The sequence below is a fragment of the Equus quagga genome, chromosome 12, assembly GCF_021613505.1.
Source record: "Equus quagga isolate Etosha38 chromosome 12, UCLA_HA_Equagga_1.0, whole genome shotgun sequence".
Classification (NCBI taxonomy): Eukaryota; Metazoa; Chordata; class Mammalia; order Perissodactyla; family Equidae; genus Equus; species Equus quagga.
The window spans coordinates 68,889,316-68,913,826 of record NC_060278.1 but is presented as its reverse complement, the minus strand read 5'-3'; the positions used below and the strand labels follow the sequence as shown (position 1 = coordinate 68,913,826).

Genomic DNA, 24,511 nt, shown 5'->3' with positions numbered 1-24,511 from the left:
GGGAGTGACTGCTCAAAGAGAACAGGGTTGACTTTTGGGGTGATGAAAATGGTCTGGACAAAGAGAGTGGTAATGGTTGTACAATATTGCTAATGTACTAAATGTCACTGAATTGTACACTTTAAAATGGTTAAAATGGTGAATTTTGCTATGTGGATTTTACCGCAATAAAAAAAGAGATAACATCAGATAGCAATAACAACACAGACCAACAACATTTCTGCCATAATAGTAGAAATCCATATGTGCTATCTGATTTACAAACTAGACAAGCGGGCTACGAGTCAAAACATCAGAGTGCCAAAAGTTTAAGGAAGAGCTGTTATCCACACAAAGGAAAATTACGTGAAAAAAGAAAAAGAAAGGAACTTACTCCTTATACATAAAAACAAATCTAAAGGAAGAAAAAACAAAATTTTCTTTCAGAGAAAGAGTTCCCTCCTGACAAGAAATCGTCTTTTTCCTCACCTCTTCCTGGGCTGACAGCTGTGAGGAGAGGTCTGTGGTCACTCATTTTCTCCTGCCTCTGCTTTTGAGAAGCCATTTCCAGCTCCTTTTTGGCTAGTAGCTTGCCAGATGGGTAGAACAGGCCAGTGGTCTGTGTTCCTACATCCTTCTTGGTCCCAGCATCAGGCTTGGGGAGAGAAACATTTGGGGACTGCCAGGCAGATCGGGGCTATAAGTGAGGCAGAAACATAAGATATCAGAACATAATTAATTCTTCATGTTACTCACAGAAAACAATTCTAATCAGAAGGAAAATTATCTCCCCAAAACTGTACTTGGAACTAAAAAGGAGTTTTCAGCCCTTGCCTCATCTTCCTTGTTTCTGTCTTTCCCAGCAACTTTCAGCCTGATCTATGAAGCCAGCCCCATCCCCTTGGCCATTTACTGTCTCAGATTCAGCAAATAACTGATGTTCTCTCTCCTGCCTGAGGCCGGGGTGGTAGCTATTCTCTCACCTCCACAATCTAATGAAGATAGCCTTTACTACTCATCCACACCCAGTCACTGGGCACCAACATTTTCTGTGAGAGACGCTCCTGCACCTGGACCTGCGGACCTGAGAGGACCACCATGTAAGGTTATGTAGGCTGTTGCACTACACAACAGCATTGCATCTAAAGGGGTACCATTCACATGGTAGACATCATATATTTGCATATTTATGAGGACAATTTTTCTGGTAGATGGAAGAAAATGTCTTTCTAACAAAATTAGTATATTACAATCAATTTCCAACAGATGGCAGTCAAGCGTCTTGAGGAAAGAACACCTTTGTCTCCTTTGCACAAAGGTCCCAGGGTCTATAAGTCTTTCAATATGGGTTAAGAAGGCCATGAACTACCTAAAAATGAATGCGAAGTGGCTGGGTGCATGTGCTGTCTCTCTAATAACTATCGATCTTCAAATTCTTCTAGCAAAGAGATAAGAAGAAACTTGCAGGGGCCAGCCCAATGGTGCAGCGGTTAAGTTCACACGTTCTGCTTTGGCGGCCCGGGGTTTGCCGGTTCGGATCCTGGGTGCGGACCTACGCACCACTTGGCAAACCTGCTGTGGTAGGCATCCCACATATAAAGTAGAGGAAGATGGGCACGGATGTTTGCTCAGGGCAATCTTCCTCAGCAAAAAAGAGGAGGATTGGCAGCAGATGTTAGCTCAGGGCTAATCTTCCTCAAAAAAAAAAAAAGAAAAGAAAAGAAACCTGCAAAGTCTTTATGTAGCTTAGAGAAATTCACAAAAGACTAACACAAAGCCAATTAGAGATTAAGTCCTTCTGACAACAACGTTGTGAGATTTTCCTCATACTGTCCAATTGCTATAAATGGCAAAAGCAATTTTATATACCAGATGTAAGTTTTCTAAAATATAAGAGTCGGGGGGAATGTTCTTGGTGCGTCACATAAGAAATTCAAGAGAAGTACTTTCTATCCTATGTAGTTTAAATCTACCTCTCCCTAAGGACATTATATCTATTGCCTTGCAGATGCAATTAGACCTCATTCTACTAGAGATAAATGCATAGATCTTTGATTTCTGAAGAAATCACTCAAGTGTTTAAAACCTAAATTGATTTCATTTATTTATACACCTAGTCGAAAGTCCATGCAAAAGGTCTGAACGTTTTGGTTCTCTTTCCCTGGGTTGATTCACAGGGTGGAGAACACAAGTCCAGAGTCACAACTTCTTCCTGGGCACCAGTTCTGACTGCAGAGGAGGTCTCACCTCAGCAAAAGGGCCAGGTTCTCCAGCAGCTAGAGCCAGGAGGCTGTCCACACTAAGTCTGGCCGAGGACTTCACATAAATACCACAGGAGCCACAGAACCGGGCAGATGGGTGATTGCTGGCCTCACATTTAGGGCAAACAGAGTAGCAAGCAGGAATGCCAAGCTAGAGGACAGAAAATATTGTTATGTTCTCATGAATATTAGAGTCACAATTTCCCCACATAAATTACTCCCACACCATGCAATCTCCAGCCACCAAAATAACATATGCCCACTCCCTGACACAGCAATTTTACCTTCTAGAATTTATCCTGTAGATGGACAAGTACACAAAGAAGTATATTCAAGACCATTCCCTGCAGGATTGTGGTTTTAAAGGAAATAACTGGAAACAACCTAGAAGTCCAGCACCAGAGGAGGGCCAAAATACATCATGGTACAGACAGACAGTGGAATATTATGAAGCCAACGAAAAGAAGGAAGAGGTTACTAACAAGACGCATTGCTAGGTGAAAAGAATTGCATCAGTGTTCATATTCACTACTAGTTTAGTTATTGACGCATTGAATGGCTGAAATAACACCTCAGAAACTGGTAACAGTGGCCGCTTCTGGGGAGAGGAGCTGCGGGGCTGGGATGAGGAGACAGACCACGCCTCCACTATAAGCCTTTTGTATAATTTACATGCAACACTTATTCAAATAAATAAATACATATTTTTGTGTTTTATTAAAAAGGTAGGTAAACAAACAATTCATAAAATAAGAAATGCCAATAGTCAATAAATGAGTGAAAAAGTTTAACCTCAAAGAAATCCAAATTAAAACTGTAATGAGAAGAGAAAAAAAAAAGAAGATTGGATGGGGCCAGCCCCGTGGCCAAGTGGTTAAGTTCGCACACTCCGCTGTGGCGGCCCAGGGTTTTGCTAGTTTGGATCCTGGGCACAGACATGGCACTGCTCGTCAGGCCACGCTGAGGCGGCGTCCCACATGCCACAACTAGAAGGACCCACAACTAAAAATATACAACTATGTACTGGGGGGATTTGGGGAGAAAAAGCAGAAAGAAGAAAAAAAAAAAGAAGACTGGCAACAGTTGTTAGCTCAGGTGCCAATCTTTAAGAAAAAAACTGCAATGAGACACCTTTCTCAGTTTAAGAGAATTAATTATCTGTGTCTCCAGATTCTTAGGTAACTAGGTGCCAGTACCCAAATCCTAAGAAGCCACCTCTGCGAGGCCCTGGCAGAGGAGGAGCTGGCTCCCTCCAGGTGTTGGTGAGGTGCTCAGCACCGAGCAGGTCCGTATTCAAATACGCACCGTGGCTCCATGCCAGTCACAGCAGCGCGCTTCCCGGCGACTCCGGCGACCACATGTGGGGCAGGAAACGCTCTCCCCTTTCTGAGTGGGCGGAGGAGGGGCTTTAGCTCCACTGCACACGGACTGGTGAACACAACGCATTTACAGGCAGATCAATACTATATTCTCCAATCCCCCTCCATTCCAGAAAAGAAAAAAGCCCCAAATCAATGTAAGCCCTAGAAATACAGTATTTTTGTCCAAAAGAGGAAAACTGATGAGCTTCATCAATTAACAAATTAGTACAAAGAACACACATTCCTTCACAGACAGTCGATGAAACTGGTGTCTCACACAACTTGATGTTCCTCAGTATCTTTAACACCAAAGGCAGCAAGCCTCCCGCTGATTTACAATAACATTAACAAAGAAAGAAGGTAAAGAGGGTGAGCGACCTAAGGTGTCACGACTAGCTTTATCTTCTATCCTTTGGGGTCTAGTTTCCATCTGGAAATGTGAATTTATTTTCCTCTCTTGAGACATGAGAAGAATTATTTTATTTGGGGGAGATAGAATTGTTTTGTGAGAATTTCCAAGACTGTGTTAGGTGGATCTGGATTCGAGTCTTTGCTCGTGCTACTTACTAACTATTGCCTGGGAAGAGATTTCTCATCAACAAGTGGGGATGACAGTAATCGTCACTGTGACATGATCACCTACTATGTGCAGGCAATGTTCTGAACACAGCCCCTGTACCCTTGCGTCAATCCACATGACAGACCTCCTGCGAGGTGGGTGCCAACATCATCTTTATTTTACAGAGGGAAACTGAGGCACAGAGAGGGTAAGACCTAAGATTGGAAACTGGGCCATGACTTTTATGCAGGACTCCATGCAGTCTCTTCAATACAGCAGCTTCCTCCCAGGTCTGCAGGGGAATTTTAGATGGTTAACGGCAATTAAGTACATAGGAATGCAGAGCATAGGGTCAAGCTCAGTATGTCAGCTTCCTTCCCTTCTCATCTTGCTTTCTACTAGATCCTAATTTTTTTAAGGGAAAGGACTATCATTTCACATTTTTTTCCCACTTGGCACAGTACCTGCTACCTTGGCACATGGGAGTCATTCAAGTAATTATTGAATGAATGAATCAACGAGTAATTGATTCACTTGGTAACTGAACGTGTGTGCTGTCATGCATCCCATGTACAATGCTAAGAGTGTGCGCACTAGAGAAAACGTTCTTTAAGGACACTTCTTCCTTAAAGATTGTTATTTTAGTTAACTTTATTTGTCCAACTGTATCCTGTTTTACTTCAAGTCTTACTCCCTTATCCTAAAAGAGTTATCTGTCCACAAAGAGGCCACGTGAGCCCCTAAAATCCACAGATGCTGAGAAAGATAATCCTTCTTTTGAGTACGTTTACCTTCACCCCATTTCTGTGCAATTAGAGAGAGACTCCTTGGAATAAATCAAAGGAGAAACCCTTTGGATACTTTTGCTTCAGACTTATGTTTCAATTTATACTACTCTTAAAACAGGGTCTTGATATAAAACTTGCCAACTTGGGTTTCTAAATATAAAGCCTTCAGACCTTTTATTTAAATGCATCTACTATTCAAATAGATTTTTTATATAACATTGCTTTAAAGGAAGAAAAGTTATCTTACTCCATTCAAATTAATGCTGCTAAACAAAGAAAAGACATAAAGCAATCAGATTGAACACGCATTGTTACTTCGATGGCACTTCAATGACAAATACTCTCATTGTGACATCTAAACTCTGATATACCATTTAGATAGAAATACAGTTTATTAATTGTTCCTGAAAGACTTTTCTTGACAGGTGAGACCCAGAAACAACTACATCACTGACAGTTAATAAAATCAGTTTAAATTATTTTACTATTTATATAAGAAGTCCAGAATGTCTGAAAAAATAAATCTTTTGCTTGGCAATTCACTTAAACCTATCAGAAAAATCACTCCAAGAACTCCAAAGCACCACTGCTCTCTTTTTTAATGCTCTCCCAATGTCACTATTTTTTTTCTGTGGTGTCTTGGAAAATTATAAAGTGTAAGTTCATGATGGGAGAGTGACATAAAGTCTGAAAGATAAACAAATGACAATCAAGAAAAGGCTATCCTAAAATTGCATCAGATTTTATTTGGTAATAGACGGGTTTTCTTATTAAATTTGTCAGCTCATTAGCATGCTTTTTAGTCTCAGTTCTGAAAAGGAAACACATATTTTATAACATAAACCATCTTTTTAGAGAGAAACTATACAGATTTTCCTTTTGGTCGTGACAGAGGAAGACCACACCAAATGACTACCACACAGAAAAGAACTAAAACCTGCTCATACGACATGAAGGCACTGGAGAATGAAGAGGAGCAGACAGACCCTCGTAGCAAGTGCACACAGGAGGAGGGGTGTCAACAAAGTTAGTTCCCTTTTAGCCTGGGGCTGAAGGAGTCCACACAACACATGTGAACAGGTGGGAAAGGAACAGCATTTCTGGCTAGGAGAACCATAAAACTGAAGCTGGGGAATATCTGGCTACTGAAGAGGTAGAGAGCTCCCAGAAAAAAAAAAAAAAACAAAGAGGAGATCCCCAAATTCTGGTCACATCTCTTACTGACCCCTGAACAAACCATGGACAGAACACTCAAAGCAGTTCAGCTAAAGAAAAAATATCTGCACAGAGACCAAACTTTCTGCTCCCCTCCCTCTACAACCGCCAGTTTTGTTGTTTTTGAGCATGTTGAGGAATTTTAGATTGTGTCCTGCTGTTAAATATGCCAGGTTGTGATGCTTCTGGATTCTGTTATTTATTCTCTGATGAGTCCTTAGTTTGTTGTTGCTGTTTGTTTTGTTTTGCTTTGCTTTAACAGCCAATAATTTATATCCCTGGTTTGGGGAACACAGTGCCTGGAATGAACTAGAACTAAATGCCTTTCAAAAGAAAAGAAAATCAATTGAGTCCAGCCCTAAGATGGATCAGATGCTGGAACTGGCTACCAGAATTTTAAAGCATATATTCTTCCCACAATGAATAAAAAGATAGGAAATCAGGAGTGACGTCAGCACCATGGTAGAGTGAGTTCTCCAATGACCTCTCTCCTCTACCATACGATGAAAAAGACATTCATACTCCAACAGAGGACATCCACACAACCCAAAAGACATCTGAGAGACCCATGCAGCCATATGATGGAGGGTGGAGAGGCTGGAGCCCCATTCAGAGGAGGTGGAACAGGGTGAGACAAAACTTCGCTCCCTCCCCAAAAGACTGGGATCCAGGACCATGGGTAGCCTCCAAGAGGGAAGGAACAGGGGAGGGGACATTTGTTCACGAGAACATCAAAGATGGCTGAGGGCCCTTGCAGCCTAAGGGAAAACCCTTACCAAGGTGAAAGCTAATGCAGGGGTGACCTCAACAGGCCAACACCGCAGGAGAGCAGATAGTGAGGGCAGAGTGAGAAAACCCTGAGAGCATGCAGGAGAAAGCATCCCTCCCCCTCATCTGCCCAGTGCTGGCTCCAGTACCTGGGATCTTGGCGGACAGCAGAGGGCTCAGAATACATAGCTCTTGACCCCCACCCAGTGGTGATACGCAGTAACTGCGACCAAATAATACCAGGATGCACAAAAACAGAGCCATACCCTCTGGGAATATCAAACATTATATTAGCTCTCCAGACTAGTGAGAAAATGACAAGTACCCAGAAATCAGTCCTGAGGACACAGAGTATGTAATCTAAATGAGGGAGAATTCAAAATAGCTATCATCAAAAAACTTAACGAGTTAAAAGAGAATGTAGAAAAACAACTCAACAAGTTCTGGAGCTACTTAACAAAAGAGATTGAAACTATAAAGAAGAATCAATCAGAAATATTGGATATGAAAGACACAATGGAAGAGATAAAACAAAATATGGACTCCCCAAACACTCGAGCTAACATCATAGAGGAGCAAATCAGCATAACTGAGGATAGATGGTTGAAACACTCCAGATGGAGGAGGAGAGAGAACTAAGGCTAAAAAGAAATAAAGAAAGTCTCCAAGAAATATCCAACTCAATTAGGAAATGCAGTATAAGAATTATAGGTATTCAAGAGGGAGAAGAAAAGGAGAAGGGAGCAGAAAGCTTAATCAAAGAAATAATAGCAGAGGGGCTGGCCCCGTGGTTGACTGGTTAAGTTCGTGCGCTCCATTTCAGCAGCCCAGTGTTTCACTGGTTTGGATCCTGGGCACGAACATGGCACCACTCATTATGCCATGCTGAAGCAGCATGCCACAACTAGAAGGACCCACAACTAAAATATACAACTATGTACTGGGGGGACGTGGGGAGAAAAAGCAGAAAAAGAAATAGGATTGGCAACAGTTGCTAGCTCAGCTGCCAATCTTAAAAAAAAAGAAAGAAAGAAATAATGGCAGAGAAATTCTGAAACCTAGGGAAGTAGATGGAAATCCATGTGGAATAGGCTGCCAGATCTCTTAAATATGTCAATGTAAAAAGACCTACTGCAATGCATATAGTAGTGAAACTGGCAAAAGTGAATGACAAAGAAAGAATACTAAGGGCAGCAAGGCAAAAGAAAATAACCTACAAGGGAACCCCTATCAGGCTTTCAGCAGATTTTTCTGCAGAAACCTTACAGACTAGGAGAGACTGGAATGACATATTCAAATCTCTGAAGGACAAAAACTTTAAGCCAAGAATACTATATCCAGCAAAAATATCCTTCAGATATGATGGAGAAATTAAAACTTTCCCAGATAAACAAAAGCTAAGGGAGTTCATAGCCACAAGACCCCCTCCTACAAGAAATCCTCAAGAAGGTCCTCATATCTGAAAAAAAAAGGGAGAAAGGGTTACAAAGAATGGAATAAAAACAGAAATTTGTAGCTATACATCAGAACAAGTTAGCAAACACTCAAGAATAGCATTAAAGATACAGAGAAGGAAAACATGATAAACAAAGATAATCTTGTCATTTTAATCACAAACTCACAACACAAGATGGAATAAGATGTGAGAAAAACAGCTTAGGAGGGGAATAGGAAAGAGACTGAATCGGTTTAGTCTAAGGAAATAGGAGGCCATCAGAAAATGGACTATCTTATCTACGAGATTGTGAATACAAACCTCATGGTAACTACTGAACGAAAAAGCAGAACAGAAACACAGATAATAAATAAGGAGAAAAAAAGAAACGCATCATAAAAAACTACATAACTCAATTGGTAGACCAAATGCACAGGATGAGAAACAAAGGAAATGCAGGGGAACCAGAAAACAAGTGATAAAATGGCAGCATTAAGCCCCCATATATTGATAATCACCCTAAACTTAAATGGATTGAATTTCCCAATAAAAAGACGCAGAGTGCCAAGATGGATTAAAGAACAAGACCCGACAATATGCTGCCTCCAGGAAACACATCTCAGTTCCAACGACAAACACAGGCTCAGAGTGAAGGAATGGAAGACGATACTCCAAGCTAATGGCAAACAAAAGAAAGCAGATATTGCAATACTTATATCAGACAAAATAGACTTCAAGATAAGACAGATAAAAAGAGACAAAGAATATATAATCAGTAATAATGATCATAAGGGACACTCCACCAGGAAGACATAACACTTATAAATGTCTATGCAGCGAACACAGGAGCACCAAGGTACATAAAGAAACTGTTAACAAATTTATTGAAGCTTGCCTTGTTTCCCAACATACGTTCTATCCTTGAGAATGTTCCATGGGCAATTGAGAAGAATGTGTATTCTGCTGTTTTGGGATGGCATGTACTATATTTGTCTATTAAGTCCAACTGGTCTAGCTTTTCATTTAATTCCACTGTTTCCTTGTTGATTTTCTGTCTGGATGATCTGTCAAATGATGTGAGTGGGGTGTTCAGGTCCCCTACTATTATTGTGTTACTTTTAATATCTTCTTTTAGGTTTAAGAAAATTGAAATAATAACAAGCATCTTTTCCAATCACCATGCTATAAAGCTAGAAATTAATGACAAGAAAAAAGCTGAGACAGGGACAAAGATGTGGAGACTAAACAACATGCTATTGAACAAGCAATGGACCCTCGAAGAAATTAAAGGAGAAATAAAAAAATATCTGGAGACAAATGAAAATGAAAACATACCATACCAACTCATATGGGATGTGGCAAAAGCCATATTAAGAAGGAAATCACAATACAGGCACACCTTAACAACAAGAAAAATCAAAAGTAAGCAATCTCAAAGTACACCTAACTGAATTAGAGAAAGAAGAACAAACAAAGCCCAAAGTCAGCAGAAGCAGAGAAATAATAAAAAGCAGAGCAGAAATAAATGCTATTGAAACAAAAAAGGCAGTAGAAAGGATCAATGAAACAAAGAGCTGGTTCTTTGAGAAGATAAATAAAATTGACAAACCTCTAGTCAAACTTACAAAGTAAAAAAGAGAGAAAGCTCAGATAAATAAAATTAGAAGTGAAAGAGGAGAAATAACAATGGATACCACAGAAATACAATGGATTATAAGAGAATACTACAAAAAGATATATGCCAACAAAATGGACCATCTAGAGGAAATGGATAAATTCTTAGACTCTTACAATCTCCCAAAGCTGAATCAAGAAGAAACAGATAATCTGAATAGACCAATCACAAGGAAAGAGATTGAAACAGTAAACAAAGAATAAAAGGCCAGGACGAGACGGCTTCCCTAAAGAATTCTACTAAACTTTCAGAGAGGATTTAACACCTATCCTTCTCAAGCTATTCCAAAAAATTAGGGAAGATGGAATGCTTCCTAACACATTTTATGAGGTAAACATCACTCTGATACCAAAGCCTGACAAGGACAACACAAAAAGTGAAAACTACAGGCCAATATCGCTGATGAACATAGATGCAAAAATCCTCAACAAAATATTGGCAAATCGAATACAGCAATATATCAAAAACATCACACATCATGATCAAGTGGGATTTATACCAGAGACAGAGGGATTGTTCAACATCTGCAAATCAATTAATGTGATACACCACATTAACAAAATGAGGAATAAAAACCACATGGTCATCTCAATAGATGCAGAGAAAGCATTTGACAAGATCCAACAGCCATTTATGATAAAAACGCTTAACAAAATAGGGATAGAAGGAAATTACCTCAACATAATAAAGCCATATATGACAAACCCACAGCTAACATCATACTCAATGGGCAAAAACTGAACACCATCCCCGTGAGAACAGGAACAAGACAAGGATGCCCACTATCACCACTCCTATTCAACATAGTAGTGGAGGTTCTGGCCAGAGCAATTAGGCAAGAGAAAGGAATAAAAGGAATCCAAATAGGGAGTGAAGAAGTGAAACTCTCACTGTTTGCAGACAACCTTATAGAAAACCCTAAAGAATCCACCAGAAAACTATTAGAAATAATTGACAACTATAGTAAAGTTGCAGGGTACAAAATCAACCTACAAAAGTCAGTTGCATTTCTATACAGTAATAATGAACGTCCAGAAAGAGAACTCAAGAATACAATTCCATTTACAATCACTACAAAAAGGATAAAGTACCTAAGGAATAAATTTAACCAAGGAGGTGAAGGACTTACACAATGAAAACTATAAGACATTGAAAGAAATAGATGACGCCATAAAGAGATTCCACGAACATGGATTGGAAGAATAAACATAGTTAAAATGTCCATACCACCCAAAGCAATCTACAGATTCAATGCAATCCCTATCAGAATCCCAATCACATTCTTCACGGAAATAGAACAAAGAGTCCTAAAATTCATATGGGGCAACCAAAGACCCCAAATCGCTAAAGCAATTAGCGATTGAGAAAAAGAACAAAGCTGGAGGCCTCACAATCCCTGACTTCAAAATGTACTACAAAGCCATAGTGATCAAAACGGCATGGTACTGGTACAAAAACAGGCACACAGATCAATGGAACAGAACTGAAAGCCCAGAAATAAAACCACACATCTACGGACAGCTAATCTTTGACAAAAGTGCCAAGAACACACAACGGAGAAAAGATAGTCTCTTCAATAAATGGTGTTGGGAAAACTGGACAGCCACACGAAAAAGAATGAAAGTATATCATTATCTTATACCATACACAAAAATAAACTAAAAATGGATGAAAGACTTGAAGATAAGTCCTGAAACCGTAAAACTCTTGGAAGATAATATACATAGTACACTCTTTGACATTGAACTTAAAGGGATCTTTTCAAATTCCATGTCTTCTCAGACAAGGGAAACAAAAGAAAAAATAAACAAGTGGGACTTCATCCGACTAAAGAGCTTCTGGCAAGGCAAAAGAAACTAGAATCAAAACCAAAAGACAATCCACCAATTGGGAGAAAATATTTGCAGATCATATATCCAACAAGGGGTTAATCACCATAATATATAAGGAACTCACACAACTGAACAACAAAAAAACTAACAGCCCAATCAAAAAACAGGCAGAGGATATGAACATTTTTTTCAAAGAAGATATACAGATGGTCAATAAGCACATGAAAAGAGGTTCAACATCACTAATAATCAGGGAAATGCAAATCAAAACTACACTAAGATACCACCTTACACTTGTTAAAATGGCTATAATCACTAAGACTAAAAATAACAAATGTTGGAGAGGGTGTGGAGAGAAGGGAACCCTCCCACTGCTGGTGGGAGTGCAAACTGGCGCAGCCACTATGGAAAATAGTATGGAGATTCCTCAAAAACTAAAAATAGAAATACCATAGGACCCAGCTATCACACTACTGGGTGTCTACCCAAACAACTTGAAATCAACAATCCAATGTAACACAGGTACCCCTACATTCATTGCAGCACTATTCACAATAGCCAAGACATGGAAACAATCCAAGTGCCCATTGACTGATGATTGGATAAAGATGATGTGGTATATATATACAATGGAATACTACTCAGCCATAAAAAAGACAAATTCATCCCATTTGCAACAACGTGGATGGACCTGGAGGGAACTACGCTTAGTGAAATAAGCCAGACTGAGAAAGACAAACACCAGATGATTTCACTCATACGTGGAATATGAACAACTACATGGACAAAGAGAACAGTTCAGTGGTTACCAGGGGAAGGGGGGTATGGGAAAGGCACAGGGGGTTGAAGGGGAGTACTTACGTGGTGACAGACATGAAATAATGTACAACTGAAATTTCACAATGGTGTAAACTATTATGAACTCAAAAAACATTTTTTTAATTATAAAAAAATTTAAAAGAATTCTAAGGACTTAAACAAAATGCTACTGAACACTGGGTCAATGAAGAAATCAAAGAAGAAATAAAAAAAACACCTGGAGACAAATAATTCCAGAATCATCATTGGAGGTTTTAATACCCTTTTCTCAGCATTTGCTAGAACAATTAGACAAAGTTCAGCAAGGAAATACAAGATCTGCGCAACATTCCATTTTGAATTAATTGATATTTATAGAATACTGTACCCACAATGACAGAAAACACATTCTTTCAAGTGCACCTGGTATATTCTCTAGGTTAGACTATGTACTGGCCAAAAAACAAGTCTCATTAATTTAAAATAACTGAAGTATAAAGAGTATGTTTTCTGATCATAATGGAAGTAAATTATAAAGCACTAACAATAAGATAACTAGAGAAACTTCATATATTTGGAAATTAACCAACTTATAAATAAATTATAGGTCAAATAAGAAATCACAAGAGAAATTACAAAATGTTTTGAACTGAATTATGATGAAAATACAACCTATATAAATTTGTGGGATGTTGCTAAAGAAGTTCTTAGAGATAAATTTATGTTAGAAAGAAGAAAAATTTAAAATCAATGATATGAGTTCTCAGCTTAAGAAATTAGAAAAAGCATATCAAGTTGAACCCAAAGCAAATAGAAGGAAATAATAAAGATCAAAATTTTTAAAAAGGAAATACAAACTAGAGAAAATTAATGAACCAGAAGCTAGTCTTTGAAAAAAATCAGTAACATTTTTAAGTCTCTAGCTGGAAAGAGGGAGAGAGAACACAAATTACAGACATCAGGAATGAAAGAGGGATATCACCACAGATCCTACAGACATTAAAATGGCAAAAAGGGAATATCATTAATAAAATGCCTGATACCAAGTATTGGTGATGATGCAGAGAAACCAGAACCTTCACATATTGCTGATAGGAATGCAAAACAGTACAGCCATTTTGGAAAACAGTACGGCAATATCTTTATAAAATTAAATATGAGCTTAGATAGGACCCAGAAATCCTACTCCTAGGTATTTACCCAAGAGAAATAAAAACTACATCCACATAAAGACTCGTATGTGAATGTTCACAGCAGCATTATTCATAATATCCTCAAAGTGGAAATGACTCAAGTGCCCGTTAACTGGTGGATGGCTCAATCAGTTGTGGTATATCCATACTGTGGAATACTACTCAATGATCAAAATGGAAAAAAATATAGATACATGCAACAACTTGAATGAACCTCAAAAACACTATTCTAAGTGCAGGAAATCAAACACACAAAAACTAGACCCTTCTGTAAAAAGCGAAAACCACAGTGTCAAAGAGATCAGTATTTTCTGGGGCTAACGATCATGGGAGGAGTTCAACCGTAAAGGGGCAAGAGAAAATTTCAGGGTAATGGAACTGTTCTCTGTCTTCATTGTGGTGGTGGTTAAAATGACTATATATTTACCAACATTCATTAAACTGCAAAATTAAAATAAGTGAGTTTTATTGCATATAAATTATACCTCAATAAAGCTTGGAACAAAAAGAGTTCCTTCAAATCAACTAGTCTTAGATTGTCAGTAATTAGATACAACCTTAAAAGATATCTTGTCCAACTCCCTTGTTATGGGGTGAATTGTGTCCTCCAAAAAGATGTGTTGGAGTCCTAACACCCAGTATACCTCAGAATGTGACCATATTTAGAAACAGAATCTTTACAGAGGTAATCAAATTAAAACGAGGTAATTATTATAAGGGTAGGCCCTAATCCAATATGACTGGTGTCCTTATATAAAAGGGAAATCTGGACACAGAGACAGACACACAGGGAGAAGGCAGCCATGTGACTGAAGTGACACATCTATAAGCCAGGGGAAGCTCGAGGCCACCAGCAGCTAGGAGAGAGGCATGGAACAGATCCTTCACAGGGAACAGGCCCTGCCAACACCTTGATTTTGGACTTCTGGCCTCCAGAACTGTGAGACGATAAATTTCTGTTGTTTTAAGCTGCTCAGTTTGTGGCACTTTGTTTCAGTAAACCCAGGAACCAGCGCACTCCCATCCATTTGATCCTAACCACATTGACCACACGAACCATCACATTTGTCCCATTTCCCAAGGAATCTCTCTGAGATGAGAACAAACCCTCTAAACAATCAGATATAGATATAGATATACAAAATTATATATAATTGCCCTAAAGAAGCAAGTTTTGTTCTTCTAAGTTGGCTAGTAAATGCCAATTTCTTTTGTTAGGCCAGAGCAAGAGTCACCTGGAAATAATTTCTAAAGTCTCTCATCATTAGAAACATTTTATAAACATAAAATAGATCATCTAAACTGAACCCACTCACTGTATTTAAGTTGCACATACCTCTAATTCCTTCATTTTATTAATTTATTTATTAAAGATTGGCACGTGCACTAACATCTGTCGCCAATCCTTTTTTTTTTTTTTTGGCTTCTTCTCCCCAAATCCCCCCAGTACATAGTTGTATATTCTGGTTGTGAGTGCCTCTTGCTGTGCTATGTGGGATGCCGCCCCAGCATGGCCTGATGAGCGGTGCCAGGTCTGCGCCCAGGATCCAAACTGGCAAATCCCTGGGCCGCTGAAGTGGAGCACATGAACTTAACCACTCAGCCACGGGGCCTGCCCCTATTCCTTCATTTTAAATACTCAAAATAGGCTGGCAGGAAACCCAAGAAATAGGTGTCCACCATGTTCTCAATTTCAAAAAACAGCATAGCACAGTCAATAATGACATACCTGACTGCGAATGAAATATGAATGGGTCCACTTCCCAGCTGGCTGCTGCCAACCTTCCATGCAAAGTTACTAAATGAAATCGTAAGAAATTGCCAATTTTATTGAATCTCCTGGAAGTTAGGACTTTGAAAACAGTTTTGTATTGGTGAACATATAAAGACCTCTCCATATTTAGGAATGTTGCTTTCAGTTTACCTCGAGAAGTTTTTTTGTCTCTCCACCCCCCCCCACTCTGATGAGTATATTTATCCATTATCATTATTCATTATCATTAACATTGAACATTTAGCAGCCACTAAATATAGGGCTGGCACATGTATTCAACCTACCTCTTGTGATGAAGGCAAGGCCCCCTCACAGGTGACACAGTATTTCAGGTGAGCGGGACTCCCTGTGCCACAGGTGCGGCAAATCACTTTCTCCTTGAAAACAGAGAAGAAGACTTACATGTTCCTCTGAGCGAACACTGCAGAGAAATCACCAGGCAGTCTTCTCAGTTATTCAGCCAGCAGTGAACCCTATTTTAACACCCAGCCCCTGATACTGGATTGGTTTAGGAATTACGACAACATAAACAGAGTCAGACAAATAAACATAATTTTAAAAGAAACAAAACCCAAAATTAACAAACTGAAAAACAGTATTCACTGGGTATTTTGCACTCATTATGTGTGAGCTATTATTTTTTTCAGTGTGGAAAATTTAATAGTCAGTAGGCTCTCCATCTCCTGACTTGAACAATAAACAGACAGGTGGTGGACCTTTAAGCAAAACGTTGGTGTTTACAAGTAACTAGTTCTTGGACTGGGGTTTACCACATGGGGCTTTATATTAAATATGAATTTAAGATTGCTCTGTAGTTTCTCACTTAGAAATGGAAAAGTGGAAAGACTGTCTTAGAAAATAAACGGTAAGTGCAACTTTCCAAGTCAGGACCCTGGGATAAGTTGCAACACACACACACACACACACACACACACACACACACACACACACAAAACGCAAGAGAAAAAGAAATGATGGTTAAAATAGTCTAACCAAAGTTTAGCTATCAGAGGTTTGCTACCATCTGTTTAGTACTGGACAGTTCTGCACTATCAGGATACTATCTCCTTCAATTGTCAATGACCAGCGACACTCAAACGTTCCTTTCTACTCCAGTACCTGTGTTCCTCAGGTGTCCTGAAACTGAGAAAGTGTGTTCTGGAGCCGGAACAGGTAAAGAGGATGATCAGGAAAAAGAAAGCTCAACTCCAGGGGTTTTAGTTCCAATGCCACTAGGTAGGCTATGAAGTTCCCAGTCTTTCTAAGGCTGGTTAACTCCACTCTAACAGAAGACTCCACGGTCTTCCTAGGAACTTGAGCCAACTCAGGAAACCACAGGTCCCAACCCAGAGAATTCCTAAAGTGCACAGGCTGGCTGACTGCTACTCAAAATGGCAGAGAATCACAGGCTTGCTCTCAGTGGGTCATTACACTCCCTGGTTCCTGCCTTCTACCATCGCCGGAGCTTTTCTGAGATTTAGGGTTTCAACCTCCTGACAATGTTCCCTCAGAAAAGATCTGGTGAAACTCACTGAGAAGTGAAACAAATTTCTTGCCCCTGCACAGAGCTTCAGAAACTTGCAGAGGATCACCCTCAAGTCTTCAACATGATGTACACATGTGTGGAAAAGTCTGGAGACAAGGTTCCAAGGCTATATGGTGGCTTCCTGCAGTCACTTTTAAAGTTTCTTCAGATTGAAAATAACAACAAAAGATTAGTAAACTTTCATCTACTTGACTTTGGCCAGGCCAAATCTTCAAAATCTCATTTCTGAGGGCTTACATACCTGGGACACTTTAGAAACTTTCACAATGAAGGGGAGCTTGGGGATGGAAGGAAAAGTGAACTTATCTTTTCTCTCGTTAAACTTCGATACATTCTGCCCCTATAGAATCCACAAAGTCATTTTAGGAGTGCTACAGTTCTCATTGTACATTAAATGCACACATTCCCCTAATTGATAAAAATTTTTGCTTTTTAACGCCCCAAATTCTCCTTATTAAATCTATTTTATCCGCTAATGACCTTTACTTGAGATTAAAGAGGCAGTAAATGGGACTTTAAATTGAAACATGGAGAAAAGATACAGCTGTATGTTCAATGATTCCACCAAAAAATGTTTCATGATATGATATAATTTATCTAGCAAATTTTTTTGAATGTATGCAATGATACTTAACTTTTTCAGCCATGTGACTACTTCTAACCATTCTTTTCTATGTAATAGTGATTCATAATCAAATAAAGCAAATGAAAGCTTGAAGCCACTTTAAGGACAAGATTAAAAGTCAATATTAATTGCAATGTTCAAGTTTAAATATATGAATAAAAAACTGTCTAAGTTAGTGTAGCGCAATTTGTCCTCCAAATCCATGTTCAGGGAACACATTTCTATGTATCGCTCTTAACTTTATGATCCTACTGGCAAGTTAAAACTCTTGGGTAGCATACTTTCACAAAAGTTAGAGTGGGTTTTGTTCAAAGATATTAGAGTTTATCAGTTGTTAGCAAATTCCACCAGCTGAAGGAAAACACTTAATTGTTCAAACATTACTTTCTACATATTTTATTCATGTTTTTACAGAATCACATTTCATTACCTTCAAGCGGAGGCTGGCCTGTGGCTGCAGCTGTAGAGTAAGAGGGGCCTCACACACCACACAGATGGGAGTGTTCATGGGCACCATGCTTCCACATTCTACACATAAGCCCATCTGCACAAAGGAAGAGGTCAGGTTTGTCTTGGAATGCAAAAACTGAAGGTATAAGTAGGTCTTAGAATGTAAAGTTTAATTGGCTTTTAAAAATAACTTTTTAAAATAATTACTTTTATTCTTATTTTTTCCTATTAAGAGTAAAAATATGTTTATTGTAGAAAAGAGGGGTGTGTAAAAGAAAAGAAAAAATATCTTATAGCATGATGGAGAGAGGTAGCCGGCAAACCTCTCCAAAAAGGAATTATGTAGTTGGATAAAACTGTCAAAAACAATCATTTCAGACTCTGAAAGTCACCAAAGGTAGACAAGAAACTATAAAGTTACTGAAAAGTACTGAACTTCAGATAGGAACACTACAAGTCTGTGTGGTTCTTACATGGGGCTGCACCCATCTTTCTCTAGCTCTACCAGTATGGTAACTCCACCAGAGCAAGGCAAAGCAGCTTTGTGGCTGCTGATGAGCAGGGTTCACTTGATTTGAAGCACAGCAAAGGTGATGATCTCAGTGGCAAGCAAACAGGGAGGGCAGTGGCTCCACTATCATGGTCCTGTCTGGGGCAATCAACGGACAGCAAACAAACCAGGGATTTAACTGGGACTCCTAGGAGGTAAGTCAACTCTAGGGGGCTTGATAAGCTCTCCATATAACCTTAGTTGACTGGAGGCTATATGCTTGTGCAGGATAAACCAGAGTGGGCCCAAGCTACACACACACCATTGGCTGATGAAGACTGCACATGGAAATGAAAGAAAGCTCAGCATAAAGTCAAAGCTGAGACAGACTTGAAAACAGCCTGAAGTTTAAATGTTCTGCCCAGCCCACACATAGATCTATCAGTAGAGAGTGGAAGCCTTGCTGGATCAAGGTGTTTGAGCACAACTTCTGGTCAATCTTCAGTTGATCACTAAGGTATGCAGACCCAAGGGTGAGGCTATGCTTAAAAATAAAAACAAGGAAAAGAAACCCTGACATCAGTGGCCACACACTGCAAGGGAGACAGACATGAAAGATTTAATCCAAGTAAATAAAAACAAAACAACAACTCTAGTAGAAAAATCAGAATCCAGAGTTGTTATATTATCTAAAATGTCCAGATTTAAAGGAAAAATTATGGGACATGAAAAAACAAGAAAGTGTAATCCATACTAAAGGAAAAACACAGTCAATAGAAATTGTCTCTGACTATCTCCAGATGTTGGATTTAGCAGACAAAGATTTCAAAAGTGCTATTATAAAAGTGTTCAAAGAACTATAGGAAACTATGTTTAAAAAATTTTTTAAGTACGATGACAATGATCTGAAAAATAGGGGAATCTCAATAAAGATATAGAAATTACAAAATACGAACCAAATGAAAACCTGGAGTTGAAAAGTAAAATAACTGAAATGTAAAAAAAATTGCTAGAGGGACTCAGCAGCAGATTGGAGATGACAGAAGGAAGAATCAGTGAACTTGAAATAGTTCAACAGAAATTTTCCAATCTGAAGAACAGAGAGAAAAAAGATTGAAGAAGATAAACAGACCATCAAAGACCTGTGGAGCAACAAGAAGAATATCAACATACATGTAATGGGAGTCCTAGAAAGGGAAGAGAGAGAGAAGAGGCAGAAAAAGAATTTGAATAAATAATGGCCAAAAACTTCCCACATTTGAAGAAAAATATTAATCTACAGATCCAACAAATTCAATCAATCCCAAAAAAGATAAGCACAGAGAGATCCACACTTCGACAAATTATAGTCAAACTGTTAAATGTCAAAGGCAAAGAAAATCTTGAAAGTAGCAAGAGAAAAAAACTACTTATAACCTACATCAAAAACCATGGTGGCCAGAAGGCAGTAGAATGACACATTCAAAAGCCTGAAACTAAAAACAACTGTCCAACAAGAATTCTATACCCAGTAAAACTATTCTTCAAAAAGTAAAGGTAAAATAAACAGTCTCAGATAAACAAAGACAGAGAGAAACTGCCAGCAGACATGCCTCTATTAAAGGAAGTCCTTCAGGCTGAAAATACATGACACGAGATAATAACCTGAGTTCACAGGAAAGAAATGAAAAAAATCAGAGAACAGATATAATAAATACGTGGGTTAATACGAATGACTCCATAAACACTTTTTTCTCATCTTTAAATGGCATTTTTAGTTTATAACATACATGACAATATTCCAAAGATAAAGAAATAGGAAGGAAAAGGGGATATATTGGAGGAAAATTTCTGTATTTTATTCTATTTAAGTTAAATTATTCTGAAATAAACTGTGATAAATTAAGGTACATATTGTAATCCCTAGAGCACCATCAGAAAATAACTTTAAAAAGTAGCAAAAAAAAAAAAAAGTTAACATAGGAGTTAAAATGGCACGCTAAAAATTTTTTATTTGATAAAAAAGAAAGCAGCAAAAGAGGAACAAAGATAACATAAGATAAATGGAAAGTAAACAGCAAAATGGCATATATAAATCCAACTATACCAATAATGACATTAAATGTTAATAGACTAAACACTACATTCAAAAGGCAGATACTGTCAGACTGGACAAAAAAGAGGACCCAACTGTATGATGTCGACTAGAGACACACCCTGGATTCAAGGACATAAGTTGAAAGTAAAAATATAGAAAAAGATATACAGATGGTCCCCAACTTATAATGGTCTAACTTACAATTTTTCAATTTTATGATGGTACGAAAGCAATACGCACAGAAACCATACTTCAAATTTTGAATTTTGATCTTTTCCCAGGCTGGCAATATGCAGTACCATGCTCTCTAGTGATGCTGGGCAGTGGCAGTGAGCCGCAGCTCCAGTCAGCCATGCAATCACAAGGATAAACAACTGATACACTTAACAACCGTTCTATACCCATACAACCATTCTGTTTTCCACTTTTAGCAGAGTATTCAATAAATCACCTAAGATATTCAACACTTTATTATAAAATAAGCTTTCTTAGATGATTTTGCCCAACTGCAGGTTAACGTAAGTGTTCTGAGCACATTCAAGATCAGCTAGACTAAGCTATGATGTTCAGTATGTTAGGTGTACTAAACTGAATTTTCAATGTATAATATTTTCACCTTACAATGAGTTTATCAGGACACAACCCTATCATAAGTCAAGGAAGAGCTATATTATGCAAATAGTAACCATAAGAGAGCTGGAGTGGCTACATAAATATCAGAAAAAACACAAGAAATATTACTAGAGACAAAGAGAGACATTTTATGATGATAAAAGGGTCAATAAATCAGGAAGATACAGCAGTTATAAATGTATATGAACACAACAACAAATCCCCAGAATACATGAAGCAAAAACTATGAGTCAGACTTGAGGTAAGACTCAGTCTATCACTTGACCCCTCTAAGCCCCAACTTTTACTGGTGGACCACAGTGCTGTTTTGTACCTCCAAGAATTAGTGTCAATCCAGAGCCAGTACCTAGTAATCCCCCAAAGGTTTGGGCATTTCCTTTTCCCCAATGCACAGTCATTATAGTGAAGGCAACAGGTCCCTTTGGAAAAGGCTTCGAGGGAGATTTACGATATGTACTTACAAAGATGCAGGATTCATCCTCAGGGAGACCCAGTCTCGCCTTCAACCAAGGAGCTCTGGGTTTATGAATTGACTTAGGTCTGGAAACTGAGTGACAGACTTGGATGCTCCGTTATGGTGACTCAAGTCAGGTATTTAGCTAAAAGACCCAGCATTTTTTTCAATTAAATATACTAAGTAATACCCTAGTAGGCTGCCCATCCACTTCATTACTAGGAACACCATGATCAGATTCTGATTACTGATATGTTACTACTGCCCTTTACAGTAGATGTGCCCACCTTGTCTTTGGCAGTTAAGTGCTGCCACTTGACCTCTACCACTCTGGAATCCTATCAGCTCCACTGAAATCAGGGAGCCCATCTCAATGGCAGCAACCCCCTGATCATGTCTAGCCTGCAAAGGAAAGCAGCCACAGAACTTTTCAAGGATGCAGGTGCTCTTGTCACTGACATATTCCTCAATGCCTCAGTGAAGGAAGTGTCTTCTCAGCCTTCTGAAAAGGTGAGAGCTGGGAGGAGGAGGCGGGGGTACAGGACACACATGATAAACCTACTCCAACATTCCTCTTCCTCCACATGGTGCCAGAGAAGCTCTGGTAACTCAATCTCACTAAACATTGGCCACTATTGAGTCCAAGTTTTAGTCAGCCAACCAAAAAAGCTGTTAGAACCACCTCCAGCCGTATCAGCTAATACATTAAATCCAGAATCTATAGAAGGTGCACACATATCAATGAATTTGGTCCGAGTTAGTGTTACATTCTGCTTTCACTTAAAATCCACTCCCACAGCTGTTCCCCAAGATTCTGCCAATATATATTAGTAAAATTGTGTTCTTTTAGTACCTAAGCTATTTTCTCCTGGATCACAGTGTACACCTGTCCCTCTACAGAATACTAGGATTCCACCACAGTAATGCTACAGGGTGTTTGTGGTGGGTCTTGAGAATAAGCCTCCCCTTTCAAGGGCACTGCCCCAAGTGAGGTTATCACAGAGATTTCAAGCAAAGGAAGGCTAGTATCCTCAGACAGGAGGGCAAGCTACATCTGCTGGCAAGGAGGCTCAGAGTGACTTAGGGGTTCAAGATAGTCAACTTCATCTGGGTCCAACCTGACATCTTCATTCCAAGTTTCAGGACCCCATTCTTTCGCAATCAATGCCCTGTTTCACATAAGAAACATAGTGATAAAGTGAATCAAGCTGATGTTGTAACTCATCAACATATACAATTAAATTTTGTTTGATTTCAGCAGTATAACCCTGGAGCTACAAGACATAGATTCTTTTAGGACTGTCATGGGAGCTCTCTGGTTCTCAAACTATGACTTAAAGGTCCTGAGCTAGTCATTTTCTTTCTGTGAATGCTCACATGTGCTCAGGAGAATCCATCCACTCCACAGTCCTTGTAGGCATCATCACTGCCATAAAAGTCAAGTGCAGCAGCCACCTGGCCACTCAAGACCATTGCTTCGGTTGGCACTTCATCACTATCAGCCACATGGGATAGCTCGATTAATTGTGATGCCACTTCATGCTATGGATTACTAGCATCCTGTTTCCCATTGGCAAGGGGCTCAGCACTGCTCACGAGCAAAGGCAAGGATCAAACCACTTCCAGAATCTCATCTTTGCAGGTCTATTTCCTGAGGCCACTCCTGGTACCAATTCTGTATCAGTCAGAGTCCAGTCAGGAGACAAAACCACACAGTAATTTGAACAGAGAAAGTTTAATATAAGTAATTAATTTGTAACAGAGGATTAAATCTAATGGGTAAAGCAAACTCTAAAGACTACGAGAATATCCAATAGAGGGAGGAGCCACTACCTCTACCGCTGAGGCAAAGAACCCAAAAAGTACCAAATTTAGAAGAGGCACTTAGCCCCCAAGGCAGAAATCAGACTTCATTGAATTGGGTGTGGCTTTCACCTACTGGTTGGCAGAGAGGTTCACTGGGGTGACACAAACAAGAGCAGGCAAGCAAAAAGCTATCCACTAGGGTCCAATGAAACTGATTAGGAAATCTCCTTCTGCGGAGCTGGCAGAATGTGCTGGGAAGCCACATGCAAGGATGCTAGTGAAACTTGAGGGGAAACTGCCCACTGGGATGCCTGAGAGACCATCTGGAATCTGGCTGGGATGTCAGTGGAACTCACTGAGAAGCTGTTCATGGAATGCCACTGAAATTCACTGGGGTCCTGCACAAGTAGGTTCCTGCAGGTTAGCTGAGCACCATCAGAGCAAAAAGACAGGAAAGCATACCAGAATCAGAAAGAGAAGCCAAGTCCATTCTCCTATAGTGTCCCTCTACTTACAAAAATTAACATGAAGCCAGCTGGCAAAGGAGAAATGTTTGAGTCCAGCTCTAGTACCACAAGGCAGGGCAATGAAGGATGGATCTGGAGCAGAGGCAAGACCTCTGCATCTTTCTAATGAGACTCTGAGTGTCTTGGGTCTACAAGTAGGATCCATCCCTTAGAATCCCAGAAACCCAGATGAGAGCAGATACAATAACTAATAAATAGTTTAAATTGTAAAGCTGTTTATATACTATAGCATATCAATAAACATAATTTTTGAGGCAGTAGAGAT

General features: G+C 39.2%; 1 protein-coding gene across 7 annotated transcripts in view; it reads right to left on the bottom strand.

Annotated features, from left to right (window-relative positions):
* Nucleotides 1-24,511, bottom strand: part of DZANK1 (double zinc ribbon and ankyrin repeat domains 1) — an 88,826-nt gene that overhangs the window by 31,871 nt on the left and 32,444 nt on the right. For all 7 annotated transcript variants that reach the window (XR_006891125.1, XR_006891124.1, XR_006891123.1 and 4 more), the window contains exons 9-13: nucleotides 18,240-18,353; nucleotides 15,923-16,015; nucleotides 3,546-3,668; nucleotides 2,227-2,391; nucleotides 469-676 (exon numbers count right to left, since the gene is read on the bottom strand). Coding sequence is in view for 4 of the 7 variants with exons in the window: in XM_046679103.1 (XP_046535059.1) it covers nucleotides 469-676; nucleotides 2,227-2,391; nucleotides 3,546-3,668; nucleotides 15,923-16,015; nucleotides 18,240-18,353 (703 nt within the window). In the remaining 3 variants the exon portion in view is untranslated. The remainder of the gene's footprint in view (nucleotides 1-468; nucleotides 677-2,226; nucleotides 2,392-3,545; nucleotides 3,669-15,922; nucleotides 16,016-18,239; nucleotides 18,354-24,511) is intronic.